The following is a 21,745-nucleotide window of genomic DNA, read 5'->3' on the forward strand; positions in this document are numbered from 1 at the left end:
CCGATCCCCTAACGCCACAGTTGCGCCAGGATATTTTGCGGCGATTTTTGGTTGTGGTGGTAGTTTGGGCCAGAGAATTCAAGTCCATCTGCTTGATAATCCACATGAGCCCGCGGACGGACAGTGCTGGCGGAGGGTTATTGTTTGTGGCCGGATGGAAGCCGCGATGGAAATTCTTTGGCCAGACAATTGGTGTCACTTCGTTGCGGGTGGAGGGGAAGACAGTGGAGAAGGGATCCTGATGCCAAGTGTCCACAGGACCCCAGCGAGGCTTGGAGGGGAAGCTTGGCGGCAAGAAAGGGATAGCGTCAGGGCCTGACGCCAAATATAGAGTCGATGCACAAGGCTCGCTAGACCATGCAAGGTGTGGCGTCACGCTAGACGGAAGTGAGCTGGGACAAACCTGAAGCATGTTTGATCCATCCTGGCCCATCCTGGCCCATCCCCTGTCTCGCAGGGCCCAAGGCCGGGATTTCCTTCCCCTATCACCCACATCCGAGCAGAGCTCATCCACCGCTCATTTGTCCCAAACTCCGCCATCCACAGCCCACGGTACCGGTAAAATTGGCTGGGACACTTTGTGTATGAGTTGGGGATCCGCACCGCTCCAGACAAATCATTGCCGCCGCGGGAACGCCGCAGGAAAACATGGTGTTTGTCAGCCTTTAGGCTCAGGGCGAAAGGACAATTGACGGGATACAGGCTGCTCTGCTGCTTCACGACGCACTGGCTCCCTCGCTGGAGGATTCGGCCTTTGCGCGCGGATGTCCTGCTCTCATGCCACTTTCGACGTGCTGTCTGTGGAATCTCCGCGCACCACGAGGAAGCGACAGAGTCCACCACCGTTACTATGAATGTACTTGTCCTCGTACCAATGGTGATTAGGTACCAGAGAGGGGGAATGCGATAACCAGGCGAGCTTGAACGCCATGCAGTCATCATTTGGGAAGAGGCAGCGGATCCCAAGTCTGGAGGTGATTGTTGTCCTCCAATCTCTTTGCCGCCACTGGCAACTCTGTTCAGCCTCAGCCCGTTGGACAGGGGGGCCGCGATACGGGGATCAAGACGTATGGTCACCGCCTGACGTTCTTGTCTTTACATCCTTTACCTGGTATAACCGTTGGGAAGGCCACCCAGCGATACGGCCAAGTCCACTAGCGGCAACTTCACCCCCTTGCCGCGGACGAGGTGGTTGTGATACCTCTGCGGAATACACACCCACTATTGTAGACCTGACCAGCACAACGTCACCATTTCCAAGCGGCGAAGTGGTATGGTTCGGTGGGCAGAAGGCGTGCTCTCAGGGCGGGGGACAGGGTCGTGTCTGCGGTGTTGCTGGGATCGTTGCTCAGGTCAAACGTTGCATTGATAGGTTGCGCAGTATCCAGTAGTCCGAGCAAGCAAGACGACGACGGTATGGCGAGCCAATGCGACGTCGAGATATTTTAGAGGAGAGGTCCGAATAGGGCTAGTGTCCGTGCTACATTGCCCGTAGCCAAGGACCGGACCAGCTGTTGGAACAAATGGGAAGACGCCCTTTGGAACCGAACCAAATCCTCCGTAAAATGTAATGGGCAGAAAATCTTGGTCCCCAGCCCCCTTTCCCTCCAATGCAAAACAGATCACCTCCTGTGCTCGAGCAGGTTATTGTTTTGCCGCTAAACAAAGCTTTTACAGACCGTAACTGCTGTACACTGGTGCGGCTGAGCATTGGCAAGAAGTATCAGCAGAGTATAGTGATGACTGCGTTGGTTCAGGCGGCTGTAGGAGTCGACAGCGACCTAGGTACGACCTATACCGAGGGGTACTAGTAACATGGCCAGCTGGGAGGCCTGGGAGCGACGACGTCGAGGTCACCGTACCAGCGTGTAAGATTACAGGCCCCCAGTTGAGCCCAGGAGATGTCTCACTGGGTCCAGGCCGTGTTGATTGCCATATTCGGGCGCCGAAGGAAAAAAAAACAAGCACGATTCGACTAGCTCGCGAGGTCGCGTACACTAGGGCCAAGCAGGACCGTCAATACACGAGTGGAGCCCGCCTTGCCAATGCCCGAATTGCCAATACATGACCGCAACGACTTCGACGAGAACAGCCTCTCCAGATTTGGATTGCCTCGCCATGCTCGTGAATTTCCTTGCGCGCAGATCGCGCTGCATGCTTTGGACTCCCCTAGTATGACCCTCACACGACCCACCAGGGGGCGCTGTTGTCAAATTCACTTTGACCACTCCCTTACTCATGCTTGACATTGGCCGTTCGGTCTATTTTCACTCGCTCCCCCCAACTCCTTTATATCATAACTGATCCTCCCTCATTTTTCCTGTTCCTCTACCTTTAAGCAACGCTCGTTGAAGTTCGTCGACATCCTTTTCACGCCCACCATGGAGGAGGTCTACGTCTTCGGCGATCAAACCGCCGACTGTCGGGCGTTCTTCGCCAAGGTCTTCTCCAGGAAGGACGATGTCATCCTACAGAGCTTCCTGGAGAGGGCTGGCGAAGCCGTCAGAGTCGAAAACCGAGCCCGATCCCATCCTTCGAAAGCAGTCCCTAATTTCTCTACCATTCAAGAACTAGTCGATCGTTATTACAGAGGCGAGGCCAAAGATCCCGCCGTTGAGAGCGCTCTTGTTTGTATTTCGCAGTTCACTCACTTCTTCGGGTATGCCTCAAATTGCCCCCGAACTGGCGACTGCCCAGACTTTGCTGACTGGTGAGCTTCAGTGCTTTCGAGGAGAGAACACCCTCATACATTCCTCATAATGTAGACGCCCGGCTGGTCGGTCTATGTACCGGTTTAATTGCAGCTGCCGCGGTCGCCTCTTCAGATTCACTTACAGCCCTCCTTCCCCTCGCCGTGGAGTCTGTCCGCATTGCGTTCCGTGCAGGTGCTCATGTGGGCAAGGTGGCAGAGCAGATCGAGTGCGATTCCAAGCCCCAGTCATGGTCGACCATCGTGGCTGCGGACGAGAAGTCCGCGCAGACTGCTTTGGACGCGTTTCACAAAGAGAAGGGCACTTCACCTACCAACAAGCTGTGGATCAGCGCCTCTTCCGCAACCTCGGTCACCATCAGTGGGCCGCCGTCTACGAAGGCCTCGCTATTCAAGGACTCCGAGTTCTTCTCCACCCATAAAAACGCACCCGTGTCCATCTACGCTCCCTACCACGCCTCCCACCTTCATTCCCAGGCAGACCTCGAGAAGATCCTCAGGCCGCAGACGAAGGACATTTTCAGCAACACCACAGTCAGATATCCCGTCTGTTCCAGTGTCACCGGCAAGCCCATCCACGCACAGAACGGCTTCGAGCTCCTGCAGGGTGCTTTGAAAGAGATTGTGATTGAGCCGCTGAGATGGGACAAGGTCTTGAAATACTGCGCCTCTGGCAAGGCTGAGGAAGCCAAGGTCTTCGCCGTGGGTCCCACCAACCTCGCCAGCAGCGTCGTTTCCGCCCTCAAAGCCAGCACACCAAAAGTCGCCCTCGAGGATCAGTCCCACTGGTCTACCGTGGCCCCGGCGGGAACGAAGCACTCCAAGAAAGAGGCCGACATTGCCATTGTTGGGTACTCCGGCCGTTTCCCTGATGCGGCCGACAGCGAGCTCTTCTGGCAGCTGCTGGAGAAGGGTCTCGATGTGCACAGGCCAGTTCCCCCGGACAGGTTCCCCGTCGATTCACACACGGACCCGACCTCCAAGAAGAAGAACACTTCCCACACACCTTTCGGAAACTTCATTGAGAAGCCCGGTCTATTTGATGCAAGGTTCTTCAACATGTCGCCTCGAGAGGCGGCACAAACAGATCCCATGCAGAGACTGATGCTTGCCACTGGCTACGAGGCCATGGAAATGGCCGGTATCGTCCCAGGACGCACTCCTTCGACCAAGCATGACAGAATTGGTACCTTCTACGGCCAGACCTCCGATGACTGGCGTGAGGTCAACGCGGCCCAGGATATTGATACGTATTTCATTTCCGGAGGCGTGCGTGCCTTTGGTCCGGGTCGTATCAACTATTTTTTCAAGTTCTCCGGGCCCAGCTTCTCGGTGGATACGGCCTGCTCTTCCAGCTTTGCTGCGATGAACGTCGCCATTACTTCCCTGCGAGCAAACGAGTGCGACACTGCGTTCACAGGCGGTGCCAACGTGCTCACGAACTCGGATATTTTCTCTGGTTTGAGCAGAGGTCACTTCCTGTCTAGAACCGGATCGTGCAAGACTTGGGATAACGACGCCGATGGCTACTGCCGAGGTGACGGTGTCTGCACAGTCATCATGAAGAGACTCGAAGACGCCGTCGCTGACCGCGATCCCATCCTGGGCGTCATTCGCGGGATCGGCACGAACCACTCTGCAGAGGCCGTCTCGATCACGCATCCTTGCGCGGAAAACCAAGCTTTCCTGTTCGACAAGGTGCTCAAGGAGTGCAACGTGCACTGCAATGATGTCAACTACGTCGAAATGCACGGCACCGGTACCCAGGCAGGTGATGGCATTGAAATGGAGTCCGTGTCCTCAGTCTTCGCTCCACGACAGAACCGCAGGCGACCAGATCAGCCCCTGTACGTCGGAGCGGTGAAGTCCAATATCGGTCACGGTGAGGCCGTCTCCGGTGTGTCTGCGCTCATCAAGGTGATCTTGATGCTGCAGAAGAGCAAGATCCCTCCCCACACTGGTATCAAGAAACAAATCAACAAGAACTTCGCACCCGACCTGAAGGAGCGCAATGTTAACATCGCTTTCCAGACCACTGCATTCCCTCGACCTGCTGGTGGCAAGCGAACCGTGTTCATCAACAACTTTAGTGCGGCTGGTGGTAACACGGCAATGCTGCTCCAGGATGGTCCAGAGGTCCCTGCGGAGCCCACGTCTGATCCCCGATCTACCCAGGTAGTGACAGTTTCGGCCAAGTCGCTGGCTGCGTTCAAGAAGACCGTTGCCAAGTACGAGGAGTATCTCAACAAGAACCCCAACGTCGGTCTTCCCGACCTCGCCTATACGGTGACGGCGCGTCGTGCGCACTACAACTACCGCGCGGCGTTCCCTGTGCAGTCCGTCTCACAACTGCAGGCAGCTCTCAAAGCCACTCAAGATCAGACCCACAACCCCATTCCTCTCGCCGCGCCTCAGATCGCCATGGCATTCACTGGCCAGGGCTCTCAGTACACCGGCATGGGCCAGAAGCTTTTTGAGACCTCCAAGCAGTTCCGTGGAGACATCGAGGAGTTCAACGACATCGCTCTCCGCCAGGGTCTCCCGTCGATCATGCCTCTCATTGACGGGTCGACTGAGGTCCAGCATCTGCCCCCCACCGTGGTGCAGCTAGGAATGTGCTGTATCCAGATGGCCCTCACACGCCTCTGGGCGACCTGGGGCGTCACACCCAGCGTGGTGATTGGCCACTCCTTGGGTGAGTATGCCGCTCTCCAAGCCGCCGGTGTCTTGTCTGTCGCCGATACCATCTACTTGGTCGGGAAGCGGGCGCAGCTTCTAGAACAAAAATGCACCGCCGGTACTCACGCCATGCTGGCTGTCCGGTCTCCGGTCGCAGGTCTGCAGGATGTCGTTGCCAACAGCCAAGGCAAGATTGAGATTGCTTGCATTAACGGTGTCTCCGATACTGTGCTCTCTGGCACCATGGGCGACATTGATGCTGTTGCCCAAAAACTAGCGGATGCGGGCCAGAAATGCACTAAGCTTAAGTTGCCTTTTGCATTCCACTCGTCTCAAGTTGACCCTATCCTGGCGGACTTTGAAAAGCTGGCCTCGTCGGTCAAGTATCATGCACCCCGTGTCCCCGTCATCTCGCCTCTTCTGAGCGACATCGTCAACGTCGGCGGTGTCTTCGACGCGTTTTACCTCAGCAGACACTGTCGCAAGACGGTCGACTTTGTTGGTGGCCTCTCTGCCGGTATGTCGACTGCCACCATCAGCGATACCTCCCTGTGGCTCGAGGTTGGCGGTCATCCTCTGTGCGCCAGCATGATCAAATCCTGCTTGTCTGCACCCACTCTGCCAACCATGCGCCGTGACGAGGATCCCTGGAAGATCATCTCCACCTCCATGGCGGGTCTGTACACCGCCGGAAAGGCCCTCAACTGGGATACCTTCCACAAGGAGAACGAGGCGCTCCGCGTCCTGAACGACATGCCATCCTACGGGTTCGACGAAAAGAATTACTGGCTCCAGTACACTGGGGATTGGCTGTTGTACAAGGGCGATTACCCCAAGAGTGTGGCTCCTGCTGCAGCGGCTCCCGTGGCCACCGGGCCTGCGAAGGCCAGAAAGTACCTGTCCACCGCCGTGCAGGGAATCGTCTCAGAGGATGTCAAGGGCAAGGTGGCCACCATCATCGCCGAGTCCGACTTCTCCCACCCTAAGTTGTTCCCCGTCGTGGCGGGTCACTTGGTGAATGGCAGCGGTCTCTGCCCATCGACCTTGTATGCTGACATGGCCTACACTCTCTGCAACTACGGTGTCAACTTGATCAAACCAGGCGAGAAGGTCGACATCAACATCGGCACCATGGACAACCCCGCTCCACTGCTGCTCAAGAACATCAACGAGCCCGAGAGCCAGATCGTGCGCATGACCATGAAGATTGACCTCGACGCCAGAAAAGCCGACTTCACCGTCACCACCAACAACGGCAAGAAGGACGTCGTCCACGCCAAGTGCGTCCTGCGCTTTGAGAACTCGGCTGCCTGGAAGGAAGAGTGGGGCAAGGTGTCGTATCTTGTCCAATCCAGGATTGACATGCTCAAGCACAAGATGGAGAACGGCGAGGCCGACAAGGTCAGCCGTTCCATGGCTTACAAACTCTTCGGTGCTTTGGTCGACTACTCGGATGTCTTCCAGGGTATGCAGAGCGTCATCTTCGACGGCCCGGAGTTTGAAGCGACCAGCAACATCAAATTCCGTGCCGGTCCCAACGACGGTGACTTCTACTTCAGCCCCTACTTCATTGACAGCGCCTGCCATCTGTCAGGCTTCACTGTCAATGCCACTGTCAACCGCATGGAAGAGTGCTTTATCTCCCACGGATGGGGCAGTCTCCGATTCCTCGCCCCTCTCGAGCATGACAAGCAATACTTCGCCTACGTCAAGATGCAGCCTGTCGCCGGAAGCAAGATGCGAGCTGGTGATGTCTACGTCTTCAACTCCAGCAAGGAAATCGTGGGTGTGGCTGGTGCCGTCCGCTTCCAGTGCATCCCTCGCAAGTTGATGGACGTCATGATGCCCAAGCCCAAGGCTGGTGCTAAGGCTGCCACCCCAGCACCAGCTCCTGTCAAGGAGACTCGTGCTGCCAAGGCTTCTACGCCCGTCGAGTCTGCCGCTCCTTCTCACATCGAACTGCCGGCTCCCAAAGTGAAGGCCAAGAAGCCCGCCAAAACCCCCAAGGTCAAGGCTCCTGCTCCCCCCAAGTCTGCGCCTTCCTCCGGCAGCCTCGTTGCTCGGGCTTTCGACATCATCGCAAAGGAGATCGATGTTGATCAGTCTGAACTGAACGATGACATCCAATGGGCGGATATGGGCGTTGACAGTTTGATGTCCTTGACCATCTCCGGCAAATTCCGTGAAGATCTCGACCTGGAGGTGGACAACACCCTCTTCACTGATCACGCCTCGGTGGGTGCTCTTCGCAAGCACCTGAGCGGCATGTCAGTGCCGGATGCGGCGACTGGCGGCGACGCTAGCTCTGTCGAATCGACTGATTCTGGCTCAGAGAGCGACGACGAAACTGTCGAGTCCGGTATCACCACCCCCGACACGGAAGACTTCCCTGCCAAACCTGAAGACCAGGCCAAGTCTGCTGCCGTGGAAGCTGTGGCCCAGCCGCCCTCGGCCGCAGGTGGCGACATGATCGAAACCATCCGGCAAGTGATTGCCCAGGAAATGGAGATGGACCTGGCCGAGATTACCGAGACTACCGATCTCAGCAACTTGGGCATGGACTCTCTGATGGCCCTCACCGTTCTCGGCAAGCTTCGTGAGGACCACGACATTGATCTCGACCCCACTATTTTGGCTGACAACCCATCCCTTGGTCATTTGCGAAAGGCCCTGGGTCTCGAAAAGCCCAAGGTCGCTCCACCTACAGCCCAGAAGCATGAGGTTAGAACCAGCGTTGTTGTTGCCCCGGCCGCTCCTCCCGTCGAGGTTGTTGTCCAGATGCCTCCTGCCACGTCGGTGTTGCTCCAGGGAAACCCTAAGACGGCCACCAAGAACCTCTTCTTGTTCCCTGATGGATCGGGCTCCGCCACCTCTTACGTGTCGATCCCAGCCATTGACAGCAAGAACCTGGCCGTCTATGGTCTCAACTGCCCCTTCATGAAGGATCCTACGAACTACACCTGCGGGATTGAAGGTGTATCCAAGCTCTACCTTGAAGAAGTGATGCGCCGACAGCCGATGGGTCCTTACATCCTGGGTGGTTGGTCTGCTGGCGGTGTCGTCGCCTACGAGGTCACCAGACAGCTCAGTGACCTGCAGAAGCTGCATCCTGACCGCAACTACTCGGTCGAGAAGCTGATCCTGATCGACTCACCTTGCCCAATCCGACTCGAGCCCCTGCCGGCTCGTCTGCACCACTTCTTTGATGAGATCGGGCTTTTGGGCACCGGTACGGGCAAGACGCCCAACTGGCTGTTGCCTCACTTCGAATACAGCATCAAGGCATTGACCGCCTACCGTCCAGAGTTGAAGTCGACCCATGATTTCAAGGCACCCCCGACATTGCTCATCTGGGCGACCGATGGTGTCTGCGGCAAGCCTGGTGACCCGCGACCTCCGCCACAAGCGGATGATCCCAAGAGCATGAAGTGGCTCCTGGAGAACCGAAACGACTTCGGCCCCAACGGCTGGGACAAGCTTTTGGGAGTTGACGTGTGCAAGATGGTCACAGTGGTTGGGAACCACTTTACGATGATGAAGCCTCCGGTGGTAAGTGACTGCTTCATGCAATTGTTATACGTTTCAGAGCGCTAATTATTTCTACAGGCCAAGGGCGTTGGTCAGTTCATCCGCGAGGCTCTTCTGTCTTAGGGGAGACCTTGCACGCGTTCACTGTCACGACATGACTAGAAAGATTCATTTCAACAGCTTCTCACGCAAGAAAGATACCTGATAGACAGCTGGGGTGGGATTTAATTGCTGGATAGACTATTTTGTTTCTTACGCCCGGGCTTGTTGCTCCCTTGTTTCGAAATGCGTACATATTCGGGGGAAAGGGTCTTGACAACAATACAGCGCTGACAACGTTGGTTTTGCTGAGCATTTTCAGATGCGTTCGGGGAATCGATTACGGACTGGCCTATGGGGAGTGTTCACTATGCAATTTGCTCTTGGAAAGTGTTATGGGGCGTTGGCGGTGGGATGGTGGGCAAGAGGGACGGCGATTGCGACGGGCTGATTTCAAAGCGAGTTTCCTTTTTCCTTAAGTCGTGCTCATGGGCTATTGTTACACCCGTGTCCAATGTCATTCATAGTATTTTTCCTCACAAGCGTTCTCTGTATCCTTAATGCATTACTTTTGTACAATGAAAAGCGTTTTCCATGGCCTATAAGGAGATGCCGACCTCATACATACGAGAGATGGTCTGTCTAACTCTGCCATCCATCCACATCCTCGTCACTCCCACTATAGTTTCAGGTATCTAGTATCGCTGTATATCACGGAAGACACAACCGGGTATCTATTGTCATTGACTCACCCATTGTACGGGCTAATAGTTGCTAACAAGGCTTTTTCCCTTCCTTTTCCCGAAGAACCCAGTCCAAACTCAATCCCTCTGTCCTTATTTCCTATATTTCTCTTGCCGCCCGCCCCGGTTGTGTTGCTCCCCCCCGTGTGTATGAATTTGTGGAGATCCAGCCGTGTGTGTGTGTGTGTGTGGAGATGAGGGTTAGGATATACCCTAGGTACAATTACGTGACACATTACTCGGATTCGGTCTGTGTGGCCCTTTCCTTGTGTTTTGTTCCCACAAATTCAATGACGAGAGAAAGGTGGTTTCAATGACGCGCCCAGGTTCCCGCGCCGATTCCCTGGGTGGGAATGAATCTGGCGGGCCCTGGCCCTTGGTGCCTGAGAATGGGGAATGCGGGTATAGGATCCATATGGATCGTTGCCGGCTTCGCATCGCATAGGTAGGTAGCATGGCACGAAAGGAAAGGATGGATGAGGCTAAAAATAGGGACGAGGCGTATTCCACATGCATCCAATCCATTCAGCCAGCCATCCATATACAGGATTTCATTCCGCCCTTTCTGGGATGTAGCCAAAGTAATTTACCTATGCTTGTATTCTTTTCCGTTCAGTGTAGGTACCTATGTACCTCTAATACTCCCACCATATGTACATCGTAATTCATCTCCCGTTTTTGTTTTTCCCTTTCGGATCTGAATACATCATTGATTCCATAACCATGTACTCGGTATGTACATACCCGAGGCATTTCCATTCCATCCCTAGTGACCCAAAAGACTTTTCCGGAAACAATCTGAGACATGCATTTTCTTAGCCCCGCTCGCCCATGGATTTGGGCTTCGACCCGTTCGAGCCCGTGGTAGCGTCCCATCGGCCCTAGGCGATATTTGAGTTTAAAACGAGGAAAAACGTTATCTATTGCATACCTAGGTGCCAAATTCCTGGAGGCGCAATAATCTAGGGTACCTACATACGTACCTATGTACCCTAGATGTGGACTGGCCGGCGGCGTGGATGGATGGAGGTATGTTTCAGATGCGCAGCTTCTACTTGCCCGTGCCCCGTTCGTGGCCTCTGGAGCCAAATTATGGAAAAAACTACCTATGTTAGTCCACTTGCGCTTGTGGCTCCCCATGTCTCCCATGTACTTTGGTCGCTGTGTATCCGTATGTATCTCTGATGTACTGCTCGGTCATTCAGTATCATGCAATACGACTGTGAACTTGCTTGATTGATTCGGTAAATTTCATATCCACAACAATACGCCATCCCCCTCTCACTCCACCCCACAAAAGAAAATGTCTCCATATCTGGCACGCCTATGTACAACAACGTATGCATCGGACTCGCGACGGACACGGCACGCAACGTGAGAGGTTGTGACATTTAGATCAGCCATGACGTGTGCATCTGATTGCGACTCTCGACCATATCCGCCCCAAGTCCGCTCCCTTCCCCACACAGACACACACAGGAACCCGGAATATGCACTCCATAATCATGGCAACGCACACGAGTACGAGGACGCCCCGCCCCTTTGATTGCCTACGTCAGATCGATCGCCATGTGGAGGGCCTCCACGGAGTATGGGCACGGGGAGATACCTTGTTCCTCGTCGCTTGCCCCTTACACCTTGTACCTTGTACGTTGGACGTTGCGCAACTTGTTCCTTGTATAAGCCTGGGCACATAATTCCGGACCCATGGATCATGCCCATCATAGCGCTCCGGTTAAGCTAACGGAGTTGTCAACGCCTTGGTTCATCCCGTACTGAACCGGACCTGATAGACAAACGCACCATCCCAGTTTCCTCTGTCACGCGAGCCTGGAATCCAGTCCGGCTAGACGGCTATCCGGCAACCAATGCAATTGATGCATGAACCCAACTTGCTGAAGGATCGTAGGTGCCCTAATACGACAGATATAGTAACCACTAATCTGGACCGTTCCTGGTTTGCACCCTGGTCATTTGAAAATGCAGCCCACCCACTGCCAGCTGGTCGACCATTCGAGGATGGATTTGCAGCAGCCGTTTCGAGGACATGGCGAGATATATCCCGCCGAGCACAGCACGATCATGACTGTATCGACGACGCTCAATCAGAGGTGCAGCTCATTTCAACTGGGCACGCTCCCTGCTCACTTGTCCTTCCATTATCTGCTCTTTCTCAGCGGCAGGCTTCGTGGTCCCAATGCCGTGCGCTTGTTCTTTGTCAAGCCAGGGACATGTTGATCCCGCTGCTCTTTACAGCGCGCCGATATGTGTCGATAACCATATCACGCCGCCGTCCACAGCATCGCAGCTCCAAACTTCGCAGATAAGGTGGCCAAAGATCGAAAGAGTTCTATCTCGGCCATGTTGCGTTGAGGAGGAGTGCCGTATGTCACGACCATGAATGCTTGAGTATTTCTGAACTAGCAAACTACCTCTTTCAGCCAAACAGAAAGCCATATTCAGCACTGGGAGGGTATATCTCTGTCCAAGGCACCCATGGTCTGTCGACCTCATCCTCTGCTTTGGTGAGCATGGCCAGGTCATTCTTAGACCAAACGCCCCTCATAAACTCCAACCCAGACTCGAAAATCCAGATCCCCGTCTTCTGTTTCCACCGCTCAGAGTACTCGGTGGCGACTTTTCTGAAAGCCCACTCCGCACTGGACATTTCACACCCGGCCAGAACAATCGGCATCAGGCACTGTTTCTGAAAGCTGCTGTGTGACGGAATGTTGGCAACCATGGTGAGAATCTGCATAGCCACGGAACGCGGTTCAAAGTCCCACTCGGCGATACCTTCGTGGCTCGCGAACGTGTCCATGACGGCCTGGTAATCTATTGCTGTCAAATTGTAGATCCGGAAAGGCCCAAACACCCGTGCAAAGTATAACAGCAGGCCCAACCGCCAAATTTCGGACATCATGGCCTGGTATTTCCCTTGTTCCATGCTGACCTCTGTGTCAAGAATGTTCTTGCGGATAAGTTCGAGCGCTTCTGGGTCTGCAGAATCAATGTCGGCCGCGGCAACAGCAAGGCTGTGCATGTCAAGAAACATGCCGTCCGGGAGGCCGTTCAGACCCAGTATGCTCCATTCGTTGTCGTCCTGCCATGCCATGAGCGCTTCAATGTAGGTCCTTGGAAAAGTGGGACCACGTCGCGAGATCAACGCGGCATTGACATCGTACCAGATCAACATGGCAATCTGACTTCGAAGGTTAGGTCGTGACTCTGCGAGTCGGATGCCGCCGTGGGACTCGAGAATGCGGTATGCACCGCGCAGGTGGATGTTCCAGTTGGATACACCTGTTTCGGCATAATCTAGGCCGATGAGGAGAAGTACAGTACTGAGGCCGCACTCGAACGACAGATCGTTGAGGTGCGATGCGAAGATGGACAGGGCTTGTGACTTGAGGCGCAAGATCGAGGCACTCTCCGGCTTTCGGTCGAAGTGTGCTTGCTGACGCTTTGCAAGTGCCGCTGCGGCATAGCGTACCGAGGGGAAGTCGTCGTGGATGGACGGCAGGCAGGCTCGCCACGGATTGATTTTCACCGGGAAGGTGAGCGTGGTGTTGGCAAAGCAGGAATGGAAGAATGATAACGCACACTCGATCCCTTCCGGGTGGCGGCTGACTGTCGGGTAGAGGACGAGGTCAAGCTGGTGGTCACTGTCGACCAGGGGAGGCGTACTCGCGCTCACAGCCGACCAGATTGAGGATGGAGATGTGGACGCCACGGACTCTCCGCCGCTCGAGAGCGTTGTGGTGATCGACGAATCTGCCGCATTGGAGATGGGAATACTGAGTTCGCTTGATCTCGAGTTGTTTCTCGACGTCCGCCTTGACCGTGTTTGTGAGACGGTTTGGTCCACAAAAGTGTAAGAAGAGGGCCGAGGAAGCGGCGCCGTCGGCTTGTCTGGTTTGGCTTCTCTGACATTCTCGGACGGTTCCTTGGACCGCCGTTTCCCAACCTTCAAGGTGCCTCTTTCCCAGTTGAGTTGCTGCACATAGCCCGCGCATATCACGCCGTCAGCAAGGCAGGCACTGCAACGAGGCCGCCGCCGGTCACAAGAACGACCAAGCGAGGAGCACGTGTGGCAGTCGGACTTGGCCCATCCCAACGAGTTGGTCCGCTTCCCGGTCAAATGGCTCAAGCGCGTCGCCGTGGTCGAGCAAGTGGTGACTGACATGATTTGGATGAAGGATATGAGGTAGTGGCAAGGACTTTGAGGCTGGGGGAAGGAGGAGAGGAAAGTATGGAGTCGAGGGTGGTTAGTACGGCGTGCTGGGCGTGGTATGGAGTGAGTGGTTGATACGAAGTCGAGGGTTGATAAGAGAAGGCGCCGAGTCCCCCTCGCCCCGCACTCAGAGATTGGCTAGATCCAGACCCTATCAGGCCGCCCTATCAGGCCGCCCTATCAACAGGCGCCAGAGATATCGAGTCATGTATCCGGTCATGTGACTGATATATGACTCGCACCTCCAATTTCTCTTGCTTCTTCAATTTCCCAACACTGTATCGGTTTGCCAAATACTCTCCCTCTGCTCATGTCTTACGGGCATCCTGCCACCTCACTTTCCCCTCCGACCATTCCCCTTTCCAAACGCATAAACATCTTCCTTAGGCACACTCCGCCATGTAATCATTTTGCCGTTTTGGGACTGGTCGTCATCATACGACGGGGCTCAGTACGGATAAGCTGCAGAGACACAGTGCAACCCTGTGATCACCGAATATGAGCTTGCATTGGCCACTCCAAGTCTTTGGTGTGAGGTGGACTTTTCATAGGGAGAGGTAGGTGATGTAGGCGTCCAGTCGACTGAGCCATCTTCTGTTTATAAGGACGGCTGCATTCCCGCCATCTTTCGCGCTTGCAGGTCCTTTCCCAAGAGACATATATTGCTTCAAACGATATTCACTGCCACTGGCTGTTCTCATCTCCAATATGGCTGCTTCTCACGTTCGGCTGCTTGAGCTCAAGACACTCCTCGAAGATGACGAGCTAGAATTACCAGGCACTCAACTGTATATCGACGAGTCCAAAACATGGGCCGCCCAAAGAAATAGGAACCCAAAAATCCTCATTCGGCCTAGATCCGTGGAGCGGTTGGCACAGATCCTGGCATATCTAAATAATGCCGAGTTGGACTTTGCAGTTAGGTCTGGCGGTGTTGGCTCAAGCTCAGCAAAGGACGTTCTGATCAGTCTGACGGCCTTTGACGGGTTTGAATTTGACCCTAGCACGGAGACTATCACCATTGGTGCCGGCCAGACATGGGGCGACGTGGACCAGAAGCTGGAGAAAGAGAGCGGAGGTTACGCTGGTGAGAAACGTTCGTTGGTCCTTCGAAGAACCTATTTCTCACAGACTCAGCTTTGAGCGTGCGCTGCTCTTTCGTCGGTGTCGGCGGCAGTGTTGTAGCAGGCGGTATCTCTTGGGCGTCTTCAGAGTTCGGGCTCGCTTCTGACCCGCAGAACCTGCTCGACGCACAAGTCGTCACCGTCGACGGGCGGGTGTTGTGGGCTTCTTCAGAGCCGGAGTTGTTGTGGGCTCTGCGCGGCGGTGGAGGTGGCTTTGCCGGCAGGTGTCCCTATATTTCGTCTCCCAACCCCACCGTGTCTAACAGCTTTGAGCAGTCGTCGTTAGCCTAAAGTTGCGAGTGCACAAATACACCGACTCAATCTACACAGGAAACATTCTCTTCCCGAACGACTCGCTCGCGGAACTTGCCAAAACCGTGTCGGAATTCACGCGTCGGACGCAAGATCCCAAGATGGCGATGCATCTCTTTTGCCTCGATCTGGCCCATGCAGCTCTTACCGGACAGAATCCTGCCCCGGGCATCCTGATCGTGGTGTACGACGCCAACGGCGAAGCGCACGGCCGCAGCGACGAAGGCTTCGGCTGGGCTTTGAAGATCAAAGGTGCGGTGGACAACACCAGGTCCATGACTTTCGCCGAAGCAAATCAGCAGCAAGGCGAGTTTCCCAAGGCTAAAGCCCTGTCCCTTTTTTCACTCAACACTAACTTCTTTCCACGCCCAGACAATCTCAGAGTGGCCATGGGCATGACGAACAGCTGGATGTCCGGCGCAACGATTCCGCACCTGGACGAAGAGATGATCCTCCGCTCCTGGAGATGGTTCAACGAGCTGCTCGCGAAAGACCCTCGACAGAGCGCCGGAGCCTTTGTTTTGATCGAGATAATGCAGCCCGTATGTGGCTTTCCCCAGCTCTCTTTCTTTCGGCTCCTTTCTCCCCGAGCAAAATCCCGTTTCTGACATCCAGAGCCCTAAAAAGCCCGCATTCTCCTCCATATCCTCCCGCACGGATACAGCCTGGCCGCACACGAACAACAGACACATCCTGCAGCTGGGGACGGGCTCGTTTCCTGGCTCTCTAGAGTCTGACGCTCTCTCGCTCAAGGCTCTCGCGGACGCGCCCTTTGAGATCAGCCGGACGCATACCAATGCCGACTATATCCCGAACTTCATCGAGTCGTTCAATGATATCGAAGCGGTATGTTGGGATTCCCCTTGGTTGTAATGCTTTCGTAGCCAGCAGGCCAGCTAGCCACATTTTGGAAGAATCACCGAACTGACTGACTGATTGCTTTGTGGCTGGACAGATTTTCGGCGATAATTATCCTCGCTTGAAGGAGATCAAGAAGCGGTATGATCCGAAGGGGAGGCTTGGGGTCCGCTTTGCTTGAAGAATGAGACGGTAAGGCAATACACTTTGTGTGGAATGGAAGGCCACGAATTGTAAGCACTTGGTGCATCTTTGTTTATTCCACGGGCCACTCTCCTTCTCTGTGCTGTGTTTACATTGGTACCCACTAAAAAGCCCCAGTCTATATGTCTCGGGTGGTCCGGTTACATTCTATACCTCCTCCATCTACTTCCTCCCCAGTCCCGATTCATTCCAGTCCACACCCACCGTAGCTCGCCATGAGAGGACCGAACCGAACCGAACCGACCGACCGACCTGCGTTTGTCGTGAAATCACGCCATGACGCCCTTCTCAATGACCTCGCCGACAGTCTTGGAATCGACAGCGACGCCCCTCTGCGCGAGCATCTCCTTCTGGTGCTCGCGCTCGATCTGCTCGTCGGCGACGAGGCCGTCGATGCGCGCGCGCTCCTCCCAGCGGTGCGGCACAATGACGTTGTCCTCGAGGAAGTAGTTTGTGTCCTTGACGCAGAACCAGATGATGCCCAGCAGGAACACCAGGCCGACGGCGTACAGCGTGAACTGCACAATCAGCTGGTCGATGTACGACACGTTCTTGGAGTCGAGCACGAACGAGATGCACATGCCCAGCGACGTCGTGCCTTTGAACAAGCCGGCTAGTCGCGAGCATTGCACGGGGTCGTTGGTCAGCGCGCCCAGCGTCCATTGCACTACGATTTGGTATGTCGCGTAGATGATTCCTGTGAATCAGGACCGAGTCAGCGGATTGGGGGCAGAAAGTTTGAAGAGGAAAGGAACGGGGAATGCGCGAATCACCACATCGATTGAGGGAAGCTTTGGAAGAGACTTACCGGAGAGCAAGTACAGAACAAACCCGGCGCCAAATCCGTCGTCACTCCAGTCGACTCCCGGAGGCGTGTTGGTCTGGCGGTTGACGTCGTTCTTGGTGATCCACGCAGCAAGTCCCGCGTTGGTGGCCAGGCAAAGCGTGCCGACAATGATGGCGCCGATCATGCCTCGAGTCCGGCGTGACTTGATGTAGCTTGTGTCCATGATGTACGCCAGCAGCAGCGGGCACGGCATCATGATGAATTGGAACATGACGTTGTTGAGCGACCGCGTCCGCAGGTTGAAGTAGTACCCGTTGATGCTGGAGAGGAGGGCCTTTTTTTGGGTTGCCGGGGGTATCAGCGACGGGAGTCTTGCCTGCTCATACTTTTCCGCCTGGGCAATAGATAGGGGAGGGGGAAGGGAAGGAAGACGAGAGAACTCACGAGGTTCATTTCGGCGACGAAAATGCCGGGGATCAGGGCGAGGATCTTGAAGTCGCTGAACCACATGATGAGACCCTTGATCTCATCCATAACGTGTGGCTGCGTGAAGATGGCGATGTGAGTCCCGTCGTCGCGCACAACCTTCTTGGGCGAGATGATGAAGACCAGTGCGATCCCGATGGCCAGGCACATGATGACAATGCTGCAATATGGACTCGGTAAGAATGGAAACCCCTTCGCAACAACAACGGACCAACGAGGACTCACAAGACAGTGTAGACGGCGTTCGACACACCCGTGGACTCGGTCTGGTGGAAATTGACCCCGAAGGCGATCAGGCTGCCGATCGTGCCGCCGAAGGAGGTAAAGACCCATTGCCAGGTGATAAACTGCGCAACAAAGTCAGTCTCGAGAGCATCAGGGACATGGTCGGTACAGGACGACTCACCAGAGCCTTCTGGTCTTCCTCGGCGTAGGCAAACTGGACAAACCCGGCTGCCGTCCAGAGACAGCCGGCGGTCACACCGAGGAATGCGCCGGCAAGGTATGGGAACCAAGAGTGGCCCTGTCGGTCAAAGTACCAGAGGCCGCCCACGTACAGAGGATAGCCAAGGGCTCCGAAGGCCATGGTAAACTTGGGCCCGACCAGGTTGAGGATGGCGCCTCCGATCCAGCCGAAGAGGCAGAACAGGCCGTACAGCACCGCATTGGTTGTGGAGGCCACAGTCTGAGACGATGGACGTCCACCACCGGCACCGAGACCGGTCAGGGCGAGATAGATACCCGGGAGACAGAAGAGGATGGCGCCGACCACGAAGTTCTGGTTGATCGGTCGGTTCAGTCGAAACTTGCCCTTCCCCAGGGAAGGCTCGATGAACTTCATGACGGGCGGTTGGAATGGTGCTCAGTCACGGCTTGATGCTTTTCGCTCTGGTAGAGCAGAAGACCTGAGTGCTTGGTCGGGATTGCGTACTGGAGTTGGGGATTGCACAAGCTCGGGCTCAGGTTACCACCGCAGCAGGAAAAGAGCAGCATTCGTGGCCTTATATTTCTGTCGCCTTGGAACAGAGGTGCCACGGGTGCCTCAGCCATCCTGTAGTGTCAGACGTTGCCCGAAAGGCTATGAAGGCAGGGATATCAAGGGTTGATTATCTCGATGGCGTCCAATGGTGATAGTGGAACCCTGTATGCATACTCTTATCGGCTTCGTTCGTACATCGACCGCAATCTAGTCCCCTGGGTCATGCCGCTGATGTGCGTCCCTAGGTCTGTGAACCCGCCTCATCATGCAGACCAGCAGGAGTTGAAAGAGGGTGTTTGCCCGGGAGATCGACGTCGTAAGAACCAGCCACGCAGCAGCGGTGCCAATGATGGCCCAATGGCGGCACGCGGCACCAACGGCATGGAGATTGTATACGATAAAGATCGGCCAAGGGCACCAGGACAGGATCCACTTGAAGGATGACGGGGCACTTGAGGGATCAACTTTGATCTCTCTTTCCTAACCTGGCACTTCCTGTGAGGCAGGCTCCTGATCGACAATCGGCGAACAACAATCATGTCGCTGTCTCTGAGAGTTAGTGAGCGCATTTGGATCTTTATCTCGGAGTCGCCGTTATTGATGCCGGGACAAAGGTCAAGATATCAGGAGTCAGGACGGATATATCCCGGTCGCGATACTCCGATGCTTGTCTATCTCGGTTCCGGTGCAGGTTGAGGAGATGTTATCTCAGCATTGCGCGTACCACAAACTTCATGTGCAAAGAGGTCTCGATGGCTGGAAATAAGGCAGATATCCAGACATAGAGCCGGAAACCTCTTCGCCTTGTTGCTCACAAGAGACGACCTGATTCAGTCAGCCACATCTTGCCAACCAGGGCATCCTGATTTCTCGAACGTAGCACGCACCACTTTCTTCAGTTACGCGTTCCTGGTAACGATGATTTCGAAACCGTGGGTTGAGAAGGCCAAAAGCGCCCGCGACTATCGAGACGAGACGCTGAGCAAAGTTGATCCTCCGCTTGAGCCTCTCCCAGATCCTCTCCCGCTTTCTTCTCAAGACCTGCCCAAGAAATATCTGACGCCGCGCGAATATGAACTTACTCAGAACTATGACGCTATTGAGCTCCTCGAGATGCTGCGCAGCAAGACTGTCACGTCGGAAGAGCTCACCAGGGCATTCTTGAGGAGAGCTGCTCTGGCCCAGTACGCGGTATGCAATGTTCTCCTGCGCTGAAGCTGGCAGACCTACCGATACTGAGTGACGATGTCTGCTGCAGGTAAACTGCGTGACCGAGTTGATGTGGGACGAGGCAATTGAGAGGGCCAAATATCTCGACTCCCTACCTGAGCCTGTCGGGCCCCTTCATGGGCTCCCCATCTCAGTAAGTAGAAAATCCGGAACTGCATCGACTGGGGAGAGCTGAGCTGTGCTTGTAGGTCAAAGAACATCATGGGATGAATGGCAAAACCAACCACGCCTCCTACGTGGCGTGGATTGGCCAACCTTGCGATACAAACCCGCTGAACGACTACTTGTACAATGCTGGTTGCGTCTTTTATGTCCGGACCACCGGGCCTCAGACCCTGATGGCTCTCGAGTGCGACAACAATATTTATGGAAGAACCGTCAATCCGTGGAACCGAAATTTGACGCCGGGCGGTAGTAGTGGCGGAGAAGGTGCCCTTGTGGGATTCCGTGGCAGCGTGTGGGTAAGTCGGATTCTCTGTTTAATGCCCGTCCGTTTCGCAGGCCTCGTCCTGTGCTTGACGGACACCTCTGCAGCTCCTCACAAATTGTGGAAAAAGTGGGATCTTGTGCTGAACATCTGCCAGGGACTTGGTGGAGATATTGGAGGCAGTGTGAGAGCCCCAGCCAGCAATTGCGGTGTCTATGGTTTCAAGCCCACCTCGAAACGCATCCCGTTGAAAGGTATGAAGCACACGATGGACGGGAAAGACTCCGTCCTCGCAACCTTTGGTCCGCTTACCCAAAGCCGGGAAACCATCAATTTGTTCATGAAAGTCATCTTGGACAACGAGCCGTGGCGATATGATCCCTCTCTCACAGTGAAGAAATGGACGCCTGAAAAGCTCACCCAGCCTCTCAAGGTTGCCATCGAATGGTCTGACGGAGTAGTCAAGCCTCATCCTCCGATGATCCGGGCCTTGAAGATGGTCGCCGATGCATGTAAAGCTGCAGGGATGGAAGTTGTCGACTGGGAGCCATACAAACACGACAAGGCCTGGGATATCGTGTCGGGGCTGTATTTCCCAGACGGCGGCGAACAGATTCTGGCGCCGCTGAAAGAGATCGACGAGCCCATTCTTCCCTTGGTCAAGTTCATCACCGAAGAGCAGCCCAACGTCAAGAATCGCACCATGCACGAATACTGGGAGCTGTGCGTTGAACGAGACACATACCGCGAGGAGTATGCCGCTCACTGGAGCAAAACTGCCGACTCAGGTAAGGAGGTCGATGTTATCATCTGTCCTGCCACACCTGGTGCGGCGCCATTGCACGAAACGGCGAGATACTGGCCCTACACCAGTCAGTGGAACTTGCTGGACTACCCGGCAGCTGTGTTTCCTGTCACATTTGTGGATGTAGAGAAGGATAAGAAGGAGGACGGATATGTTCCGATGAATGACCAGGACAAGTATAACTACGAGTTATATGAGCCAGAGAAATGGGTCGGTGCGCCCGTGAGCTGTTGCATTGTCGGACGGAGATATATGGACGAGAAGGTCATGGCAGCGCTTGAGGCGGTAGAGAAGGCCATGGGAAGGAAGTAGATTTTGTAAACGCCCGCTATTCAAGCCTGTTTGCATAGAACAAGTCAGCACTTCATTCTTCTCAGGGGAGGCTACACAACTCCCACGTCTCTTCCAACTTCCCCGCAACCACAAGGTCTGGCCACTGAACCATGACTAGGTCGGATCAGAGTCCAGCCACGTGCGCTTGATGCCGAGGAAGGTCTAAGATTCAAGGTTGTTAGCTGACTCTCTTTCCTCTTTGAGCCAGATGACTAGACATGGTTCCCCGAACTTCTTGTTTGGCGGCACCCCCACATCGACCCTGAA

At 54.9% G+C, this 21,745-nt stretch overlaps 5 protein-coding genes across 5 annotated transcripts; 3 read left to right on the forward strand and 2 right to left on the reverse strand.

Moving 5' to 3' along the window:
* Positions 1-2,381: 2,381 nt before the first annotated feature.
* Positions 2,382-9,040, forward strand: Z520_10227 (uncharacterized protein; the record flags this gene model as incomplete). Its single annotated transcript, XM_016780720.1, has 3 exons — positions 2,382-2,659; positions 2,722-8,938; positions 8,996-9,040. 3 exons carry the CDS (start codon positions 2,382-2,384, stop codon positions 9,038-9,040), a joined length of 6,540 nt encoding a protein of 2,179 aa, XP_016628323.1.
* Positions 9,041-12,136: 3,096 nt separating this feature from the next.
* Positions 12,137-13,885, reverse strand: Z520_10228 (uncharacterized protein; the record flags this gene model as incomplete). Its single annotated transcript, XM_016780721.1, has 1 exon — positions 12,137-13,885. One exon carries the CDS (start codon positions 13,883-13,885, stop codon positions 12,137-12,139), a length of 1,749 nt encoding a protein of 582 aa, XP_016628324.1.
* A 756-nt stretch (positions 13,886-14,641) lies between these two features.
* Positions 14,642-16,408, forward strand: Z520_10229 (uncharacterized protein; the record flags this gene model as incomplete). The annotated part of the gene is made up of 6 exons (XM_016780722.1): positions 14,642-15,020; positions 15,071-15,283; positions 15,331-15,679; positions 15,752-15,911; positions 15,997-16,215; positions 16,325-16,408. The coding sequence occupies 6 exons, from the start codon at positions 14,642-14,644 to the stop codon at positions 16,406-16,408; spliced, it is 1,404 nt and encodes a 467-aa protein (XP_016628325.1).
* A 292-nt stretch (positions 16,409-16,700) lies between these two features.
* Positions 16,701-18,545, reverse strand: Z520_10230 (uncharacterized protein; the record flags this gene model as incomplete). The annotated part of the gene is made up of 5 exons (XM_016780723.1): positions 16,701-17,128; positions 17,240-17,552; positions 17,663-17,864; positions 17,930-18,051; positions 18,111-18,545. 5 exons carry the CDS (start codon positions 18,543-18,545, stop codon positions 16,701-16,703), a joined length of 1,500 nt encoding a protein of 499 aa, XP_016628326.1.
* A 1,056-nt stretch (positions 18,546-19,601) lies between these two features.
* Z520_10231 (uncharacterized protein) lies at positions 19,602-21,457 on the forward strand (the record flags this gene model as incomplete). Its single annotated transcript, XM_016780724.1, has 4 exons — positions 19,602-19,874; positions 19,942-20,046; positions 20,102-20,374; positions 20,498-21,457. The coding sequence occupies 4 exons, from the start codon at positions 19,602-19,604 to the stop codon at positions 21,455-21,457; spliced, it is 1,611 nt and encodes a 536-aa protein (XP_016628327.1).
* Positions 21,458-21,745: the final 288 nt, after the last annotated feature.

Source organism: Fonsecaea multimorphosa (genome assembly GCF_000836435.1).
Source record: "Fonsecaea multimorphosa CBS 102226 unplaced genomic scaffold supercont1.28, whole genome shotgun sequence".
NCBI classification, from domain to species: domain Eukaryota; kingdom Fungi; phylum Ascomycota; class Eurotiomycetes; order Chaetothyriales; family Herpotrichiellaceae; genus Fonsecaea; species Fonsecaea multimorphosa.